This window comes from Protopterus annectens, chromosome 9.part0, assembly GCF_019279795.1.
Source record: "Protopterus annectens isolate FY-2018-M chromosome 9.part0, PAN1.0, whole genome shotgun sequence".
NCBI classification, from domain to species: domain Eukaryota; kingdom Metazoa; phylum Chordata; order Ceratodontiformes; family Protopteridae; genus Protopterus; species Protopterus annectens.
Genome location: NC_056743.1, coordinates 638,724,565 through 638,742,938, shown reverse-complemented (window position 1 = coordinate 638,742,938; position 18,374 = coordinate 638,724,565). Strand labels below are relative to the sequence as shown.

Genomic DNA, 18,374 nt, shown 5'->3' with positions numbered 1-18,374 from the left:
ATCCGAGGTTCAAAACCGACAACGAGGCTTCCGCTAGGTCTGTCGCCGGTTCTCAGTGAGGTGCTTTCGCAGCCCCTGATGCCCACTACTTCAGAGCCACAGGCCGCTTCTGACTTCCACATGGAGCTGACTAGGCCACTGGAAACTCAAGGTATTGGACACTCGGAAACCATTTCCTCAGATGGGTCTGGAGCCGCTGAGCAGGCATCGGCTTCTGAGGGTGTTTTCAGACCTACACAGTTATATGTGAAACCAACTTCTGCTTCAAAGGCAAAGACTAAAGCAGCTCTAAAGACACAAAAACAAGTACAGCATTCTCCTGGACAGGCCACCGTGCCTAAAAAACAGATGCTTAAAATGGCCGAAGACCTAATTACTTTGATCAGGGGTTCCCATCCCCATCCTGATAAGAGGCCTGGGCAAGAGATAGAATATGAATCTTCAGATCAGTTTTCCATTTCCTCTGATTCCTCTTCTGAACAGGAATATTCTCTTCCTCCCTATGAGGATTCTGATTCTGAAGAATCTATCCCTTCAGCCTCTCCTCCAGAGGATTATTCTTTTGGGGAGACCCTGCATACTATGAGGGAGCATTTCCACTGGGAGAGCCAAGATTACTCAGAATCCAAGAAAAGGCTCAGAGACTTCCTTTTATTACCTCAGCACAGGCCCCTTGCTATCCCTCCAGTTTTAGACATTGTAGATGTATTTTCAGAGTCCGGTCTGTCTCCTGACTCTCTGCCACCAGCTCCTGTTAAGCCAGACAGATACTACAGGGTTCCTGATTCACATACATTTCTTTATAAAAACCCTGCTGCTGACCCAGAAACTATCTCTCAGGGTCCCAAAGGGGTCAAGGCTTCCACTGCAAAAAAACCTATCCCCTCTGATAGGGATTCAAGGGCCCTGGACAGATGGGGGGAAAAGATTTATACTTCTGCTACCTTGGCTTGTAAGAGCTTTAAATTGCCAGTTTCATATGCTTAAATATCAGCAATATCTTATGTCACTGCTTAAACAGAAAATGTTGACAAATTCAGAATGTGCAGAAAACAAAGAAATGCAGGATTTATTGCATGCAGCTGAACAAGTGGGAAAGCATACTTTGCAATGTGGTTTTGATTCTCTAGAGGCCTCCTGCAGGGCTGCTGTTACAGGTTCTGTCATTAGGAGGCATGCTTGGTTAAAAGAACAGAATCTGCCTGATCATGTTAAAGCAAAACTATTAGATGCTACATTACAGCATGATACCTTGTTTGGTGTTAAAGCAGAAGAGGTGTTGAAGAAAATGGAGGACAAAGCTAAATCTATGCAAACAGTCAAGGATTTCTTGCAGGTACAGCCTCCCAGATTTAGCAGGAACTGACCTACAAAGAATTGGTCCTTTCCAGTGTCAGACAGGCCACAAAGAGTCAGATACAGACGTCCCAGAAGCAGATCACAGCCCCAAGGCTCATTCAGGCCTAAACAATGTGGTGCTTCTACCTCCAAAAGCGGAGAGGAAAAATCACAGCCATACAGGAAACAGTCTCAATGACTTTCCCCTGCCAGCACCAAGCACTTATCTTCTGGCAGCCCCTTTGGAGGGAAAACTAGCACTTTTTCACAAAATTGGCACATGATCACCCAGGACAAATGAGTCTTAAATATTGTATCACAAGGCTACAGGTTCCACTTTCACACCCTGCCAAGGCCAAACTGTATGCCAGACCTGCCACGCAATCAATGGGCAGAGGCACAAAAACAAGGTTCATCCCTCATGGACATGAGAGCCATTCAGCTAGTACCACAGCAAGAGCAGGGACTAGGATTCTAGTCAAGGCTATTCTTACTGCCTAGAAAAGAAAAAGCCTGGAGACCAATACTGGACCTGTCTGTCCTAAACATATTCCTGGATATTCCAAAATTCGAAATGTTAACTCTGCAGCAGCTTCTGCCCATGCTGGACAAGAAGGCTTGGCTTGTGACTTTAGACCTAAAAGAGTCATACCTGCATGTCCCAATCAGACAATCATGCAGAAGATACCTCAGATTTATAGCTAGCTCAATGCACTACCAATTCTCTGCACTGCCCTTTGGCTTATCTACTGCGCCCAGGGTCTTCACAAAATGCCTGGCACCAGTAATTGCATTTTGCAGACAAAGAGTAATACAAATGTATCCGTACTTGGACGACTGCCTTATTCAAGCAGAGAACAAGGACACTCTACTACAGCATCTGGCATTTGTAAAAAGATTACTAACAGGTCTAGGGTACACAGTAAATGAAAAGAAATCAAAACTCATACCCTCTCAAGATAATATTCTTGGGTGCAAGCTTAAATACAACTGCCCAGATGGCTTATCTCACACCAGACAAACACAGACAACTGACTACTAATTTCAAAATGTTGGCAACGAAGACCCAGTTATCTGCAAGAAATATTCTGCAGGCTTTGGGCTTCATGGCATCCTGCATTCTACTAATTCCATATGCAAGACTGCATATGAGGAAACTCCAGTGGTATCTAAAAAGTGTTTGGAGTCCGCATTGCCACAGCCTGGAAACAATAATTACCCTCATTCCCTGCCTGCAACAGGAGTTTTGATGGTGGACAAAAGCCTGTCACCACAACACGGGACAGCCATTCACCTTACCCACAGCCAGGCAGACATTGACAACAGATGCATCACATTATGCCTGGGGGGCCCATATGGCAGGAAGATATATTCAGGGCACATGATCCGCAAGTCAAATGCATCTACATATCAATCAAAAAGAGATGCTAGCTGTTCAGAATGCCCCGACAGCCTTCAAGGATCTACTTCATCCAGGACAACTACTGATAGACAGACAATACTACAGTCATGTGGTACATAAACAAGCAGGCTAGCCATGAACTTGTGGGACACAGCATTGACTTACCAAGTACATCTGCAAGCACAATTCCTGCCAGGAAGGACAAATACTCTGGCAGACGAACTATGCAGAAACCTAATGGATTCCCACGAGTGGAAATTGGATCCACAAGTCTTCAGCATGATGGAACTGGGGATGCCCGGACATAGACCTATTTGCCTCTCCTCACAACTACCAACTACGGAGATTCTGCACAAGGACTTATCACAAGTAAGCATGGAAAGTGGATGCTCTATCTTTCAGCTGGAAAAACCTAACAGTGGATGCCTTTCTTCCTCTGCCTCTCCTCCCCAAGGTACTCCTCAAGGTCAGACAAGAGAAACCAAAAATTATACTGATTGCCCCATACTGGCCCCACCAGCACTGGTACCCAATCCTAAAGAGCTTGTCTCAATGCCCAGCTTGGACATTACCTCAAATTCCTCACTTATTGACCCAACAAGACAGTCAGATACTGCACTGCCAACTCAGGACCTTAAACCTGGCAGCATGGTGGACAATGTAGCCATTCAAGACATGCCTCTCTCTAAAGCAGTGATGGATGTTATTTTGGTGGCCAGGAGGCCTAGCACCAGAAAGTCTTATGCAGAAAAATGGAAAAGATCCTGTGCTTGGAACCAGGCACAAGGTATTGATACGATTGTTCCAAATATTCCTCAGATTTTGCAATACTTAACTGAGATGCTTGATAAAGGCCTTTCCTTTTCTTCAATCAAAATTCATGCCTCTGCCATTTCAGCTCATTACTATACAGAACCACCTATTTTTTCTCATCCATTACTAAGGCAGTACCTCAGAGGGGCCAAAAACATAAGACCTCCAAGGAGAGCACCAGTACCTGCATGGGACCTCAACTATGTCTTGGAAAAACTCACACTGCCTCCGTTTGAGCCACCCTCTGCAGCTGATATAAAATTCTTATCCTGGAAAACAGTTCTGCTCCTAGCAATAACCTCCGCTAGACGAGTCTCAGAGTTACAGGCATTCATGGCTGTGGAACCTTTTATCATTTTCCATCCTGACAGGGTTTCTCTGAGGACAAACCCTACATTTATGCCTAAGGTAGTGTCCAGTGTGGCCTTTAACCAAACAATTCATTTGCTTACCTTTTATCCAAACCCACAGAATAAGGGTGAGAGAATTCTGCATTCTTTGGACATTCACAGGCAGCTACGCTTCTACTTGGACAGAACCAAAGCTTTCAGAAAGACTGATTAACTTCTAGTGGCATATGCTGCAGGATCACAAGGAAAGCCCATCTCAAAGCAGACTATTTCAAAGTGGATAGGCCACTGCATTCATTTCTGCTATTCACAGCATGGCAAATCAGTGCCTAAGGGCATTAGGCCACATTCAGCCAGAGCAGCAGCCTTTCTCAGAGGAGTACCAACCAAAGACATCTTAGAGGCTGCAACTTGGAGTTCAGTGCATACTTTTACAAAGCACTATCACTTACCTCTCTACTCGAAATCCAGGGCAGGCTTTGCCACTGCAGTTCTGCAATGCCTGATAGCCTCTCCTAATCCTATTTAGCACCAGCCTCCCAACCTTAGCTTTGGGATTCAACCCAATTGTAATGATAACAGTGAAACACGATGAACATAGTACAGTTGTGTACCTACCATAAATGTAGATGTTGGAGTGAATTCACTGTTGCAGTCCAGGTTACCCTCCCACCATCCCCCTTTTCCTTCACTGGGACTTATCTGTACTTCTCTATTCTATACAACCTATGCCGTGTATTTGCTTGTAGATGAAGGAAAAGTTGTTTTTTGTGCATGCATGCTTATTGGCATAATTTAGCCTACCATTTTAGGGGCACCTGACATCTGGGGCAAGAAAAACTGAAGAAAATGGCGTCTGCTGCATCTTTTATACCCCTGGCGCACTGACGTCAGGGAGGAGGCAACAGCAACTGACGCCGGACCTAGACTTTGGAACTCGGGCCGACTAATATGCCCCATCATATTTCCCCCTCTCCCCACCCTGGCATTCCAATAATTTTTTTTCCAAAGTGTAGGTCTGTCTCTTCACATCCCTCTCTGGCACCAGTTAGCAGCAGATCTTAAGGTTGAAAGAATCATTCAATAAAACTGCAACTGGCAGTGGAATTTCCCATCCTTCTTTTCAAGGCATTCCTGTTCATCTATCCAGTCAAGCCTCCCGTTTTCCTCCTATCTTAGATAAAATAGTGTCTGCCTTCCCAGGTCATGTAGGCAGATAGTTCTCTTTCTACCACCAAAGAAGGGAGGTCCTGGAGACCTGTCCTAAAAATTTTTTTTTATTGTTTTAAATTTTCACATCAAAATTCAGAATGCTTTCTACAGTCAGTTACTCTTCATTCTTCCTCTGCTTTGTAGTAACTCTGGATTTTAAAAGATTTGTCGCATTCCAATTCTAAACTTTTTCAGGCACACATTTTCTGTCTGGTTTACATGTTCTGTTCTCTTTTTTATTTGGTTTGTCAACCACTCAGAATGTTCATAAAGTGTCTGGCTCCTTTAGTAGCCCATTGCTGGTTACAGGGCATTCATATTTAGATAACTTATAAAACAATCTTCAAAAATAAGTCATCAGGAAACTCTGGCTTGGGTAAAAAAAAACACTTTCTCTCGATTTCATTTCTCCATGTCCTTTGGGTTTCTAATGCCTTGATGGAATGGACCCCATTCTGAAGTCAGAGTATGATTAAAGTTCATGAAATTAGTATTGTTTCAATATCTGTTAGCCAGAAGTGGTCTTTGTGGCAAACTGCAGTGTATCCAGAATTGACGACTCCTGCAGTTCATATGGAGTTGCATGTGTTGATGGCATATCTAAGTACAACTGTAAGTTCTATTTTTTTTTGAGACCCATTACTCCTACCACTGTTAGGGCTATCTGGGTATCTTCCATGCTGTTTTCATTTATGCCTACAAATCCTATAATTTTATGACTTCATGTCTCTTTCTGTACGTGTAATCACAGAGTGTAGCAGTTTCAATGATCAATGCTACTTTTGTCTTTTCATTGAGTACTATATCTGTTGTCTTTTTCTGTCACATCTCTCTTCTGAACTGTTGGTAATGGGTGATCCTGTGTGATATAAACTTCATCATTCTCTAATGCTCTGTGACTAATGTTTCCAATGCTTCTCAGCTACGTTACTGTTGTAATCTGTGCACAATCCCCATACAACAGTCTTGCCACATTATTATGCCTTTCAGTATACAGGCCTTCTGCCATTAGTGTATCATACCCAGCAATAAGATGTGTGACTGTTTCCTGCTCTCTTTTACAGAACTTGCATTTGTCTGATTCTCCCACATGTTCAGACTTTGTAAACCAATGTGTACGTAGTCCACTGTCATGGGCCGTGCCAGTATTAACCTTTCATCTTTTGGTTTAAATTTACCTCTCCTTAACCATTCTGGGGTCAAATCCTGATCAGCATGAGGCTGTCTGTACTTACCACAATATTTATGCCTTTTCTACATTTCTTGCCTTCTCTTCTGATCTCTCTCCTTGTATTCTTTCTTTTGTTTTTTTGGCGCATTCAGCTGCTGCCTGATTTTTGTATGCTTTTGCTTTGATTTCTATTCCCACTTGACACCAATATGTTTCTGCTACACTAAGCATGGAAGTCACCTTAGATGACTTCTCCGTATGTTTTAAAACTTTTTCGCTATGTTTGGATCTGGTGAGGTCAGCATATATGTATGCAGTCCCCTGACTGCAGCTCTGTACATGTAATCAGTTTTGAAGAGGCTCATACATCCTTCAGAATGAGAGGTATATGATATTGGTATACACTGATTTTTATATATAATTTGAGAATTGTGAATAATTTTTCTTTCCTGCTGATCCCAGTACCTTTTGGGGCAAGTCAGTCGCACCAAAACTGTAAGTTAAAACAAGAAGAGCAAAATTGGTTTATATCTTGGACTTTCTTCCTAGATGTCAGGGCTATTTTCAGTATTAGTGTGTTTTCTGAAGTATTCCTTACTGAGTTTTATTCTCATTTGTTTGTGTTATTGCCAGTCCTTCATCGATTCGCAAATATTTATACTCTCCTTCCATCCTTAAGTTCCTTTATATCATATACCTGTCTCAGATTGATATTTTCTTGGTGTTGCATATTTTCTCTTTTAAATGTTTCCTTTGCACATTTATTAAGATTAAATGACATTCTTGTATCATCTGAGAAAGTTTTAACCACTTGTAGTTGTGCTTTCAACTCCTCATCTGACAAACTGTATAGTTTTAAGTCGGTCACAAAAAGATAAGTGTTTACAGTTGTTTTTTGGGAGCCAAATTATATCCATGACCTAATCTAAGTAAATAGCTGAATGGGTTAAGGGCAAAACAAAACAACAGCAGTGAAGAAGAATCACCCTGGAATATCCACCTTTGAACTTTTATCCCTGGGATAATAATTTGCCCTTTGTCATGACTTAATTGCAGAGTGGTTTGCCACTGTTTTATAGTCACTGTAATGCAGTTAATCAATGTAGGATGTTATCTTACACATCTGTAGACACAACTGTGGGATACTGTTGTATACATTTTTGTAATCTATATATGCCATACTTTGATTCTTCCCTTTTTCATGATTCTCATTTATGACTTTATTCAGCAACAAATGATCCTTTGTTGCATATAACTTTCTTTTGTTACCCTTCTGTTCTACTGCCATGATTGTCTTTTCTTCTAAATGACTGTAAACACCATCTGCGTCAGTTCCATTATACAGTTTTGTACATCGTCAGAAGACAATTTATTGGTCTGCAGTTTTTAGGATGGCTTTTAGGTTCACTCTCAAGGAGGAATATCATTTTCCTGTTAACCACCAAGTTGTCTGTTCACGATGCTCATACAAGTAGTTCTTACTCCAGGCTAAGTCTTTGTGTAAAGATGTTAATTGTTTTAGCCAGAAGTTAGATACTACATCTGAGCTTGGTGTTTTCCACATAAGAGCTTTTCTTAATCTTGTTTCAATTTCTCTGGCCATTCATCCCATTTCACATTCTGTATATTTTAACTTCTTACTGTTTCTTGTACTTTTGTCCATTCATCATCTTTATGTTCCACAGGGTCTTCATAAATATTTCTCCAAAATGTGTATTTTTTTGGCGGTGGTTCTCTTCCTTTTGTTTTGTTTCCCATTTCTCTGTAAAACTTTTTTGTATCAGTGAATTGTTTTGTACTTCTCCTTTGTTTATCTGTGTATCTTCTCAGTCTTTCCTGCCAGTGCTGATATCTTTAATTATTATTTGTAGTGATGTATGATAGATCCTGGTCTGTTCTGATACTTCACTTTGCTTTTATCACGTCTGTCTTTCTGAGTATTTTTATTGATCAGGTCCCTCCTCTTACTCTTCTAACAGTGACACTTCTTGTCTTAGTTCCTTTATAGTTTTCTCCATTTGATGCTTCCATGGTAGCATTTTATTTCTTCCTTTCCTTGCCCTTATTGTGTTATATTTTTGTAGTACGACATTAAGTTAGCTGCACAGTAATGTATGTATCCTGTTTACTTCTGTTATATTGCATGAACTTCAGTTAATAGTCTTGATTACTGTGTTCATCTGTTTTTTCAGACTTCTAACATTTTCAGTCTTATTTATTTTCTGTAATCTATTTCTTTCATCGATCTTAATGCATCTGTTCATCTCTGTTAAAACAAGTGACTCTTCCGTTAGATAATTTCCTTCTAAACTGGAGGCACATTCTTTGCTCTTTCCTGAGGACGTTCTACAGAAAGTTGCAGAACATCTTTCGATGACGTACTCTGTCTTCAGCTGCATCCTGCATTTTATGGTTATTCACTGGCCTGTCACTCCACAATATTGACTGTCAAGAGTTGCCACAGTTTCCTGCTCCTCCCCTTGCTGTACAAATCCATCTGAACGTTTGTACTGCTTCTAAAGGCTGCAGAGCATCTTCATGTGGCAAGTGATCAGTTGCATCCTGTTCCAGCTGTTTCTCCTTAATTTAGGGACTCATTATTCCATCATGCTGTGACGTTACCCAATTTGGATTTTCTGCACTAAACAACTCACATTGCAGGTAATCCATAACTTCACTTTCTATTTCTTTAACCTGTCCATTACTAATCATATTTTCTACTTCCCCCCCTTTGTTTTCTTATTTTTTGTGTTGTGAAATTTTCCATTTCTGGATGCCTTTGCCTTTATTTCTGTAAAGGTATCTGGTGCTTTTTGAAGATTGTTTTACAAGTTATATGGAATCTCTGACCTGGGTTAAAAAAAAAATCTTAGTGTGGGATTTCAGATGCAGTCTGGAATGTCTCCTGGATGCATCCCTCATGACGGCCTTTCTCCTTTAGGACAGAGTGGAATGTTACAAGGAGCAGTTTTGTATATTTCATGCATTTGCTGTCTGCCAGGGAATATCTCAGGATTCTAGATTTCATGGCCTGTACAATTCTCATTCTTTTGGCCAGACTTCCATTAACTTCAGCGGTTCATCAAATCAATTTGGGTCTGACACTGGCACCCCCTCTTTTCAAATCCCAGTTCTGGCATTTGTAAAAATGGGATTACTCTGGTGACTGAATCAGTTGTATCTCAGCCTAGGTCTCCATTTTTCCCTTTCAGCCCCAACTCTGTCTGCAACCACAGATGCCTCAGACTTTGCTTAGGGAGCTGCATCCAAGGGGTGAAAGTTCATTGCCTCTAGAACAAAAACAGGACAAATTAAAGCACATCAATGTCAAAGAAATAATGGTTCTGATAAATGATTTCAAATCTCTGACTCATCTTTGGATTCCAGGCCATCTACTAGTAATCATGTACAACACCACAGTGATGTGGCATATAGACTAATGGGAGAACTGGATACTACCCACTTTGCAGAGTATCAGTGTCAGCCTGGAAACTAGCAACTCAACATAATCTGATCCTCCAGCCTACTTGTATTCCATCATAGCAGATGAGTTGAGCAGGACCAGGACAGGACCCCATCAAGATTAAGTTGCACTTGGGTGTCTTCAACAATTGATTCAGCTGAGGGGAAAAACTCAAGCAGGTCTGCCTGTGTCCGTTTATAACAAGACATTCTATTCCAGGACTCCTTGCACAAAGGTGTGGAAGACAGATGCCTTTTATTCCTATGGGTGGGGATGTTCCTGAATGTATTTCACATTTTCCTATGACAACCAGAGTTGTTCTAATGATTCAGAAGGGCTATCCAAAGATGATACTGGTTACAGCCTTTTGGCCCAAGCAACAGTGGCTTTCCCTTCTCAACCTGGTCATAGGCAGTTATCACAAACTTCCTCATTGAATGGACTTATTCATACAGGACGGGTTTTTGATGCACCCCAAACTTCAATTTCTCCTATTCACTGCCTGGATGATAGAATTGTGACACTTTTTGGGCACCTGTTTTTTGAGGATGTGCAGCAGGTATTAAAGGAGCCTAAGAATGGCTAGATGGAGAAGATTTTCTGTTTGGTGCCAAAGCAAGAACTAGGATCCTTTTAGGGCTCAGATGTTTCTGGTTCTACAGTATTTGTTTGATTTGTTATTTTCTGGCCGTTTTTTCTCTTCTGTCAAGATTTCACCTCTCTGCTTCTGTGCCCATGAATTCCCCCTTCGTAGCCTACCTCAAGTCAGTGTTTGAAAGGGGTTTCTTTTCAGTTACCAGTTGAAAAATCTGTGAATTAAGTTTGATGATTTGAAGCCCTGTCCACCTTTGAACTCAGTGCTCAGTTGGGAAATTGGTGAATGTCAGGAGCCGAAAAAAGATACCACATCTATTTTTCTGTTTTGTAGCAATTATAAAGTCAGAAACACTTGTGTTCAAGTCAGTTTGAGTTGTAATATGGAGTTTCGTATAGAATACAGTTATCTGTCTGCTTGAAACTATTTTTTGCATATAGAATGGCATTAGTCAGGAATGTGCTTTGTTCAAGTCCCAAAGGATAGCAACCATGTCCAGGTTATATACATAAGTTCCTCTTTAAAATAAATATTTTCAGAATATTAGCAGGTATAACTTTTCTTTCTGAAAGTGTTAATCATCATGTATTTTGTTCCACAACTTTCAAATTGTCATTGCTGAACTTGTTGGAGGAGGTCATTTCATGTAATAGCTAGTTTAGCTGCGTCTTTGTTGCAGTTAAAATTGCTTTGTCAGGTTTTTCTTGTCAGTTGAGTAGTTGGAGAGTAAAAATATGGATGTGGGTGGGTTTGAGTGGGAATTAATCTTTGTCCTTTAGCTTTGTAGTTGTCAACTTGCACAGTCATCAAATAGGATTAGTGTGCATGGAAGGAGTGAATAAAATCTAAGCAGAAAAATCAGACTGCTAGTTCTTCTAGTCAAATCTACACCATTAAGTCTAAAATAATACATCACAGAAGGCTAAAATGCTTTATCTTCTCATTTTGTGGTTTCTTGCTTTTTCTGAGTACTCTGTTCTGTAAGGATACCATTAGGCGTGAATGCACATACATGGCCCCAAGTATGCATATTTAAATATTTATATACCCCCAAAGAATTGATTGGCAGACAGCTGAGGAAAAACACACCCCACATGCATCAAGTTTGAATAACAAGTATTGTAATGTTCATTCTTAGTATTTTTGTAAATAAGGGGTCCTATAGTCTTCTCATGTTTGAGGTGCGTGTGTGTATGTAACAAAAAAAATATAGTACTGATTAAATCTATGAGCAGTAGTATTCAAAGACTGGATGGTACTGAAAAACCGTGATTGATGGTGATAAAACATTAGATCTATACTAAACGAGAAAAGCTTTTATCATTTACTCCTGCTCAAATTGCTAACTACATTTTATAAAATGTGAATGAACACAGAAAATGTGCAAAGCCTTGACACTTTTCTAGTAATGTAATTTGCAGTGTTTTTGCTGGAAAGACGGTGATCTAATTGCTCAAGTGAATATTTGTTAAAAAAAAAAGTGTGATTGTACACCTTAATATCTTATGTTTCCTAGTAGATGACAGTTTTCTGTTACTTTGTATCACTTTTATACAACTTCTTAAATAATCCTTATTTACTAGTGCTACATTACCCTTCCAGCACAAGCCAGCACGTGGCATTACAAATGTTTGCTTAGTATGCTCCCACCTCATTGTCACTGCCTTACATGTTGCAAGTCATGCAACTGTGATATATTACTTTAGACTAACTGTCTTCTCTGCTCCTAACAAGAGTATATTCTACCTACTTACATCCTCTTGCTGCTTCCTATATATCTTTATTTCACTGTATCATATGATACATTTGTATAATTTATCAACTGTATATACTTTTTTATCCTGCTTGCAATTGAAAACAGCTATTTTGTTTTTATATGTATTACATTGCATATCACCTCATCATGAGCTAGGTATGCTTGTAATGACAACTGTACCTAATCTGTATGTCTGTAATCTGTTTAGACCCTTTTTAACTACCGTTATAATTCTTTGAATTTGAGATAATTATTACAGTTATATATTGTGTCTGTGTATGGCTGTAACTGCTTAGAGCTATTTTACTACTGTTCTACTTCTTTGAACATGTGATTATTTTTTACTGTATAAAATTATCTGTGTTGGAGCTTTTCTCCCCGGGCCTCTACTGAAAATGGATTGTATTCCAGTTAGACTAGCCCGGTCAACAAATGCAAAATAAAATAAAAATAAATAAATAAAATAAAGTCATGCAGCCTGATTCACTGGTTGTGCTGTTCAACCCAGACCATGACAAAGCTTCCCTTTTAAAGTTACAGGATTGCTGGTATTAATGTTTATCTTGTACGTCAGACAACAATTTTTTACATCTCCTCTGTAAAGTTTACCCTTTACCTTAATGATTCATCCTTGGTCCTTTTTTAGTTTTCCAATAGCTCAGTCCTTGTTTTATTGGAAACTTGATGAAAAGGCCTTTCCTTTCTCCTTCCTGTTATTTTAAACTTTTTTTTTTCCAGGATTTTTGCCTGCCCTTTCATACAGCGAGCTATTTGTGTGCTGTCAACTCTGATCCAGCTTTCCTGTTCTGATTTGTACATACCTTCCTTCCTTCAAGCTGTATCTGAACAGTGAGCAGAGGCTTCTGTTTTCCGTGTCTGTTTCTATCATTTTTAAAGGCTGTGGTCTTAAATGTAAGACAAGTTTTTATGTATTTTTTCAGGTAATAAACCAATATGATTTTTGTGGTAGCAGTTGGCAGAACTAGCATGACTGAAAATACTACTTGATGTAATAATTGTGTTTCTTTTTTATTTTCCAGTTTTGATTATGGTGATCGATTCTGGGACATCAAGAGCAAGTATTTCACCTGTCAATGTGGCTCAGAAAAGTGCAAGCACTCTGCTGAAGCTATTGCTCTGGAGCAAAGCAGGTTGGCCCGGATGGAAGTATACCAAGATGTTCAGTCTGATAGTGGAATACCAATTACTGTAAATCCCTGAGGCCTGCAGGCTCAAACACTCTGCTGATAGACTGTGATGATTGGGACTGTCTGTGTTTCAAATACTGCAGCTTATGGAGAATGTTGGATTTCATTACTTCATATCGCCTTCTGTTCATTATGTTTGCTGTCCAAGAAAATGTAGAACAGCATGTGTATGAAGATTATTAGGGGGAGGGGGACCGTAGTTCTGGTTGTTAAAGCACTCAGACTGGGGTGGGGGATTCTGCCCTGTCTATTAGACTTTTTCTGTATTTTGGAGACCTGTGTTATTTCTGACTTGAGCTCAGAATGAATTAAGCACTGTCTTTTAATATTATATGATGAGTGACACTGGGTCTCCATCATGAAGTCATGATGATTTCAAGATCAGAGCATTGGCACAGGTCTAACGTTACAGTATCCTGTCCTGGAATGCCTTTCTGTATCGTCTTTTTTTCTTTCTGCTAGTACCAAAATGGAGTCACTCCTTTTAAGATGAACTTAGGTTTACAATATTGTCTTGTTCACCAGAATTTCCTGAATCAAACATGTGAATGAAAAGCTGTCTTTGAAGCTTTTAATAGTGTTGCAGGGAGAGGAAGAAGAGAACAGATCTGCAATGGTGTTCACCAGTTGTACTCTAATTTTTGGCATCTTACCTGAGACTAGTTTTTGTTTTGCACCATTTTTTTCCTGATATGCTTTTCTCTATTGTGAATACTTTGTTTGCTGTTTAATGCATCTTGTTTATGGAAAGAAGAAATGCAGTGTTCAGCAAGTCCTGACCCCATGAAAAAACTTACTACCTATTTGTTAACAATGACACCTGCAAGATGGTCTTTTTCACTAATGTATGACATTGGAGCCATGATTTGATTTCCTACAACGATTTAGCATTTTTGCCAGTAGCAGTGTTTTGTCCCATTGTTTCTGTGTACTTATGTCACAATATGTCATACTGTTCTCTTTGAAGGGGGCAGATCTGACAAATAGTTTCTCCATTCTTTTTTTATGGACTCTTATTATCATCATATGCAAGTCCATTTCACCAAAACTTCCCGTTTGATACATTTGACTATAGTGCGTGTTCGACCCTGCTTTACTACTTTTTACCATTGTGTGTAGGTAACATTTCCTTCCCCTCTGTCACTGTTTGCACTGAACTGGTGATAGTGTTTTATTCCATTACCAGGAAAGGCTGTTTTATGCATATGCTTTTGCCACCACTGTGATATCCATGGCCACTTTCCATGTCTTCCAGTATCATAATCTCAGAGTGATAGCACTTAACTTCATGCAGCAGGATTAACCTGAAGGCTTTCTGTAGGGTCCTACACCCATGTTTTTCAGAGCTCCAGCTGGTGTACAGACTCTGATCTCATTTTTCTCTTACGTGAATTTGGAACTCACATCATCCCCATAAAGGATTTCAATTTTGGCAGCCAGACTGAAAAAGCCAAAGGTGAGTGAAAGTTTGCAGGTTACAGGTGAGGTGGTGTTGTAGGCTGCCATCACACCAGCCTGCAGTGCACTGCAACATTGGCTGCTCATGCACAAGCTGTACATCTGCAGTGCTAGTTTGCACATTATTTTGGTGGCTGAATGCTTTCCTCCTCTGTTAGTACCTGGAGCTTGCCATTGGTGTCAATCCCATAGCCTCCCCATTAAGGAGGAAGTCTAATCACCCCCCCCCCCATGACCAGCGATGTGGTACTCAAGATTCAGTTTGAAAGTAAGATGTTAGCAGCACAGGCCCATGAAGTGACCTGCCCTATGAGGCTGAGATGTGTAGGGCATTTGTTTTCCAAAACCAGTTGTATATTTGGACTGGCCTTGAGTTAGTCATGTATTCGTATCATTTTTTAAATCATGAAAAGTACAGGAGATTAACACCTTCATTGTTGTGAGGATATATGTGAATATAAATTGTTCATTTACAGTCTTGTATCTTACCTGGTAGAGTGTGCATTATATTGTACAATGATTGGCCATTAACATTAAAAAATGTGCATGCTGATTGGTCAGCCCAACCAGCATGCCCGTTGTAAAATCGAGCATATACCAGTAGAAAAAAAGTCTGGTCACCTGGATTTTCTTTTATTAATATATGCTAAGGAGCTTTCTAGTTTTCTTTAGTTTAAAAAATAAATAAATAAACTTTGAAATCCAGATAGTTCAGAGGTATGAGAGAGATGGGACAGAGAAAATAAAAGGAAAATGCGGTATGTTATACAAAACTAAAGAAATGTACCTGATTATCCTTGTATTTCTGCCCTGTTTCTCTCGTACCTCTGAACTGTCCATATTTCAAACTTTCTTTTTTTTTTTATTTAATTAAAAAAAAAAAAAGCAAGGGAGATCTTCCTTTCTCCAATGCTTGCTTTCCAAAGCACTGATGTACTGTGTAAGTGTGGGACCGCAAGTCCCGTACGCATGCGCAGTACATCAAGAAAGCCTCAGAATACCAAAAAAAGAAGACCGCCACCACAGCCCCATTATACAAAAACATTATTTAAGAAAAGCAAGTCATTTTTTTTCTTAATGTCGTTGTACAGTAGCAATAACCAACTCCTGGGTGTGATGTATTGAAGATTTACCCACAGTTGTCTGTTTAATCACTCAGGCTTTGCCCTTGTGATTAAACCACATCAACTGTGGATAAATATTCAGTACACCACACCTAATCGCTGGTTATTGCTACAGTATTCCTGTTTTTCACAGAGCTCTTTAAACAGTACAAGACTGTAACTTTCACACTGTCAGATGTATATGTCTGCTGCCACACTATTTTAACAAAACAAAGAAAAAAAAACAGAATGTACACTTCTGACTGACTTTTGGAAACACATACTTTCCTGTTCAAAAGTGTTTAAACAGACATCCATGGGCTGATTTCTTAAGGTGAAGGAGATTCTTTAATGTAGAACTTGGTTAGTAGATGCAAAGAGTACATCTTTTATTTTCTGTCTGCCTTATTGTAGCTAGTGAAGATATGCCAATTAAAAATAAAAAGGCCCAGAAAATTTGGTAGTTACATCAGTAGCTGGAAGAAAATACTGAAAATGTATTTGCCATATTTTTTGTAATTCTTCAGATTCACATTAAATTTTAGGTATTTCCTGTTCTTCATGCACAATTTTTTTTGCTGCTTACAATGATTCCGAGCTCCTAACTCTGCGTTTGTGATATTTATTAGTTTGTTTTTTTTTACCCCTGCTGATTGCATTGATGCTTCAGTGGAAGAGTTGTTGCCGCCAGTGTAAATAGTCTGGGCTCAGTTGTCATGTATGACTTTCTTTAAACTGACAACTTTTAGTGATGAAGGAAAGTGGTTGTCTGACGTGCAAGTATGGGTTTGATTCTGTAATTGTCATTTTTAATATATTGTGTGACCTTAAGTAAGTTGGTTAATCAGTGAAAAACTTATGGTTCATTTTTGGAAATGGACAGTTGTATGCAGCAGTGGATCTTACCCATTCAGTAGAGCTTAGCATTCTAAACTTGCAGACAGAAAAAGACTATTGTGTGGCATACACAGAATGAAGTATATATACTTAAATATGTAATGCAGTACACAAACACACCACTTGATTGTTATTTAGTAAATTAACTGTAAACCTAAGCTGAAGCCTTATTTGTTTCTGGTATCCCCTTATAGCTTGGTAGCAGTCATAAGGGAATGGCAGAATTGAGTGGTGGTATACTAAAGTATATTTTTGCACTCACTTGGGCAGTTAAATATTTTCTATTTTTACTACCGTCACTTCTGTCATTTTGTATCGTAAGAAACTTTAATAAAGTGATTGTGAAGGTATTTAGTAGACTAAAAATAATCCTAATGTTTACATCTTCACAAACCAGTGCTTGTTAGACTGTCACAATTTTTAAGTTTTTTAAGGATGCTTGCACGGAGGCGGGGTTTCATTTGTTTTCATAGCAGCAGGTGCATATGGAGACTTTAAGAAAGCTGAGATTGTGTGTTACTCATGTTTTGTGCTGCAGGGAGCAGGAGGAAGTGGAATTGGTACCTAGTTTGAACTTGACCCGTTTACTTCACATTGTATGATTTAGATGTCAGTACTAATCGTGTAGTAAGTTTAGAAGATGTCCTCCAATTCTCCTGTTGCAGTATTCCAAACCCTTGGGTTATCTTGTCTTGCTACCCAAACGTCCGTCCAGTATACAAAAGCGTCTAGTCACTGCAAGGTACGTGGGCTGTCCGACGTTGTTTAAGGTAACATGGGCCATAAAAATTATGTCTGCACATACCATACCTCAGAACTTCTCTGCCACCAGTCGAACGTCAGCTGTTCTTGCTGTACCACCCGTCAGATCGTCTTTTTCAAAGATAAGTATCCCATTGGGGACATTTTGTTCTTTTGGGTCACTGCTTGCCTGTTTAAGTTCATGTCATCCAGGAAGGGAAAGTGTAGGTGCGGTCATCAGATCCCCCATAAGGATGCACACGAGCTTTGTCTTTTCTGTTAAGGGCCTACGCATGACCGCTACACATGCGCTATCTATCAGGCCTGCATCCCTAAGACCCTTCACAGCCGTCTGCATGCCCTCAACATGTATTTGGAGAATCAGCGTCTTAAACGCTTAGCGTTAGCTGTGGAGGGGCCATCTGGTCAGCCTGTCGAGCCACCTAAGAAAAAGGCCAACGTTGGTAGGCCTAAATCCGTTGCTGCACCTCCTTTACCTGACGTCCTTCCTGTGGCTGATGTGAGCCTGAAGGGAACGTTCGGAAACTGCCAATATGGGTATAGCAGGTACCGTTGGGGAAGCTGCAGAACCCAGAGCAGAAACCACATCCATGGAGGTAATGCAGACATCGGCTACACAGTGAGGGGGAACCTCTGCTTGTACCGGCTGTCCAGTCAGATTCTTATACTGCTGCAGAACCTCGTGTACCTAGGCCTACCTTGGGCCCTACTCCTTCTAGGCCTTCCCTGAAAAGGAAACAGAAGTCAAATCACACATCCCCTCCTGCAGAGAGCCAACCAGACTTGGCAGGCCTTTTCTCAGAGTCTCTTCAATGCTTTCATGGCTCTTAGGCCTGCTATATGCCT

At 40.0% G+C, this 18,374-nt stretch overlaps 1 protein-coding gene across 3 annotated transcripts in view; it reads left to right on the top strand.

Annotated features, from left to right (window-relative positions):
- Positions 1–14,992, top strand: part of EHMT2 (euchromatic histone lysine methyltransferase 2) — a 1,701,692-nt gene extending 1,686,700 nt beyond the window's left edge. For all 3 annotated transcript variants that reach the window (XM_044083219.1, XM_044083218.1, XM_044083217.1), the window contains one exon: positions 13,141–14,992. In XM_044083219.1, coding sequence (XP_043939154.1) covers positions 13,141–13,321 — 181 coding nt within the window. In that variant the 3' untranslated portion in view covers positions 13,322–14,992. The remainder of the gene's footprint in view (positions 1–13,140) is intronic.
- Positions 14,993–18,374: the final 3,382 nt, after the last annotated feature.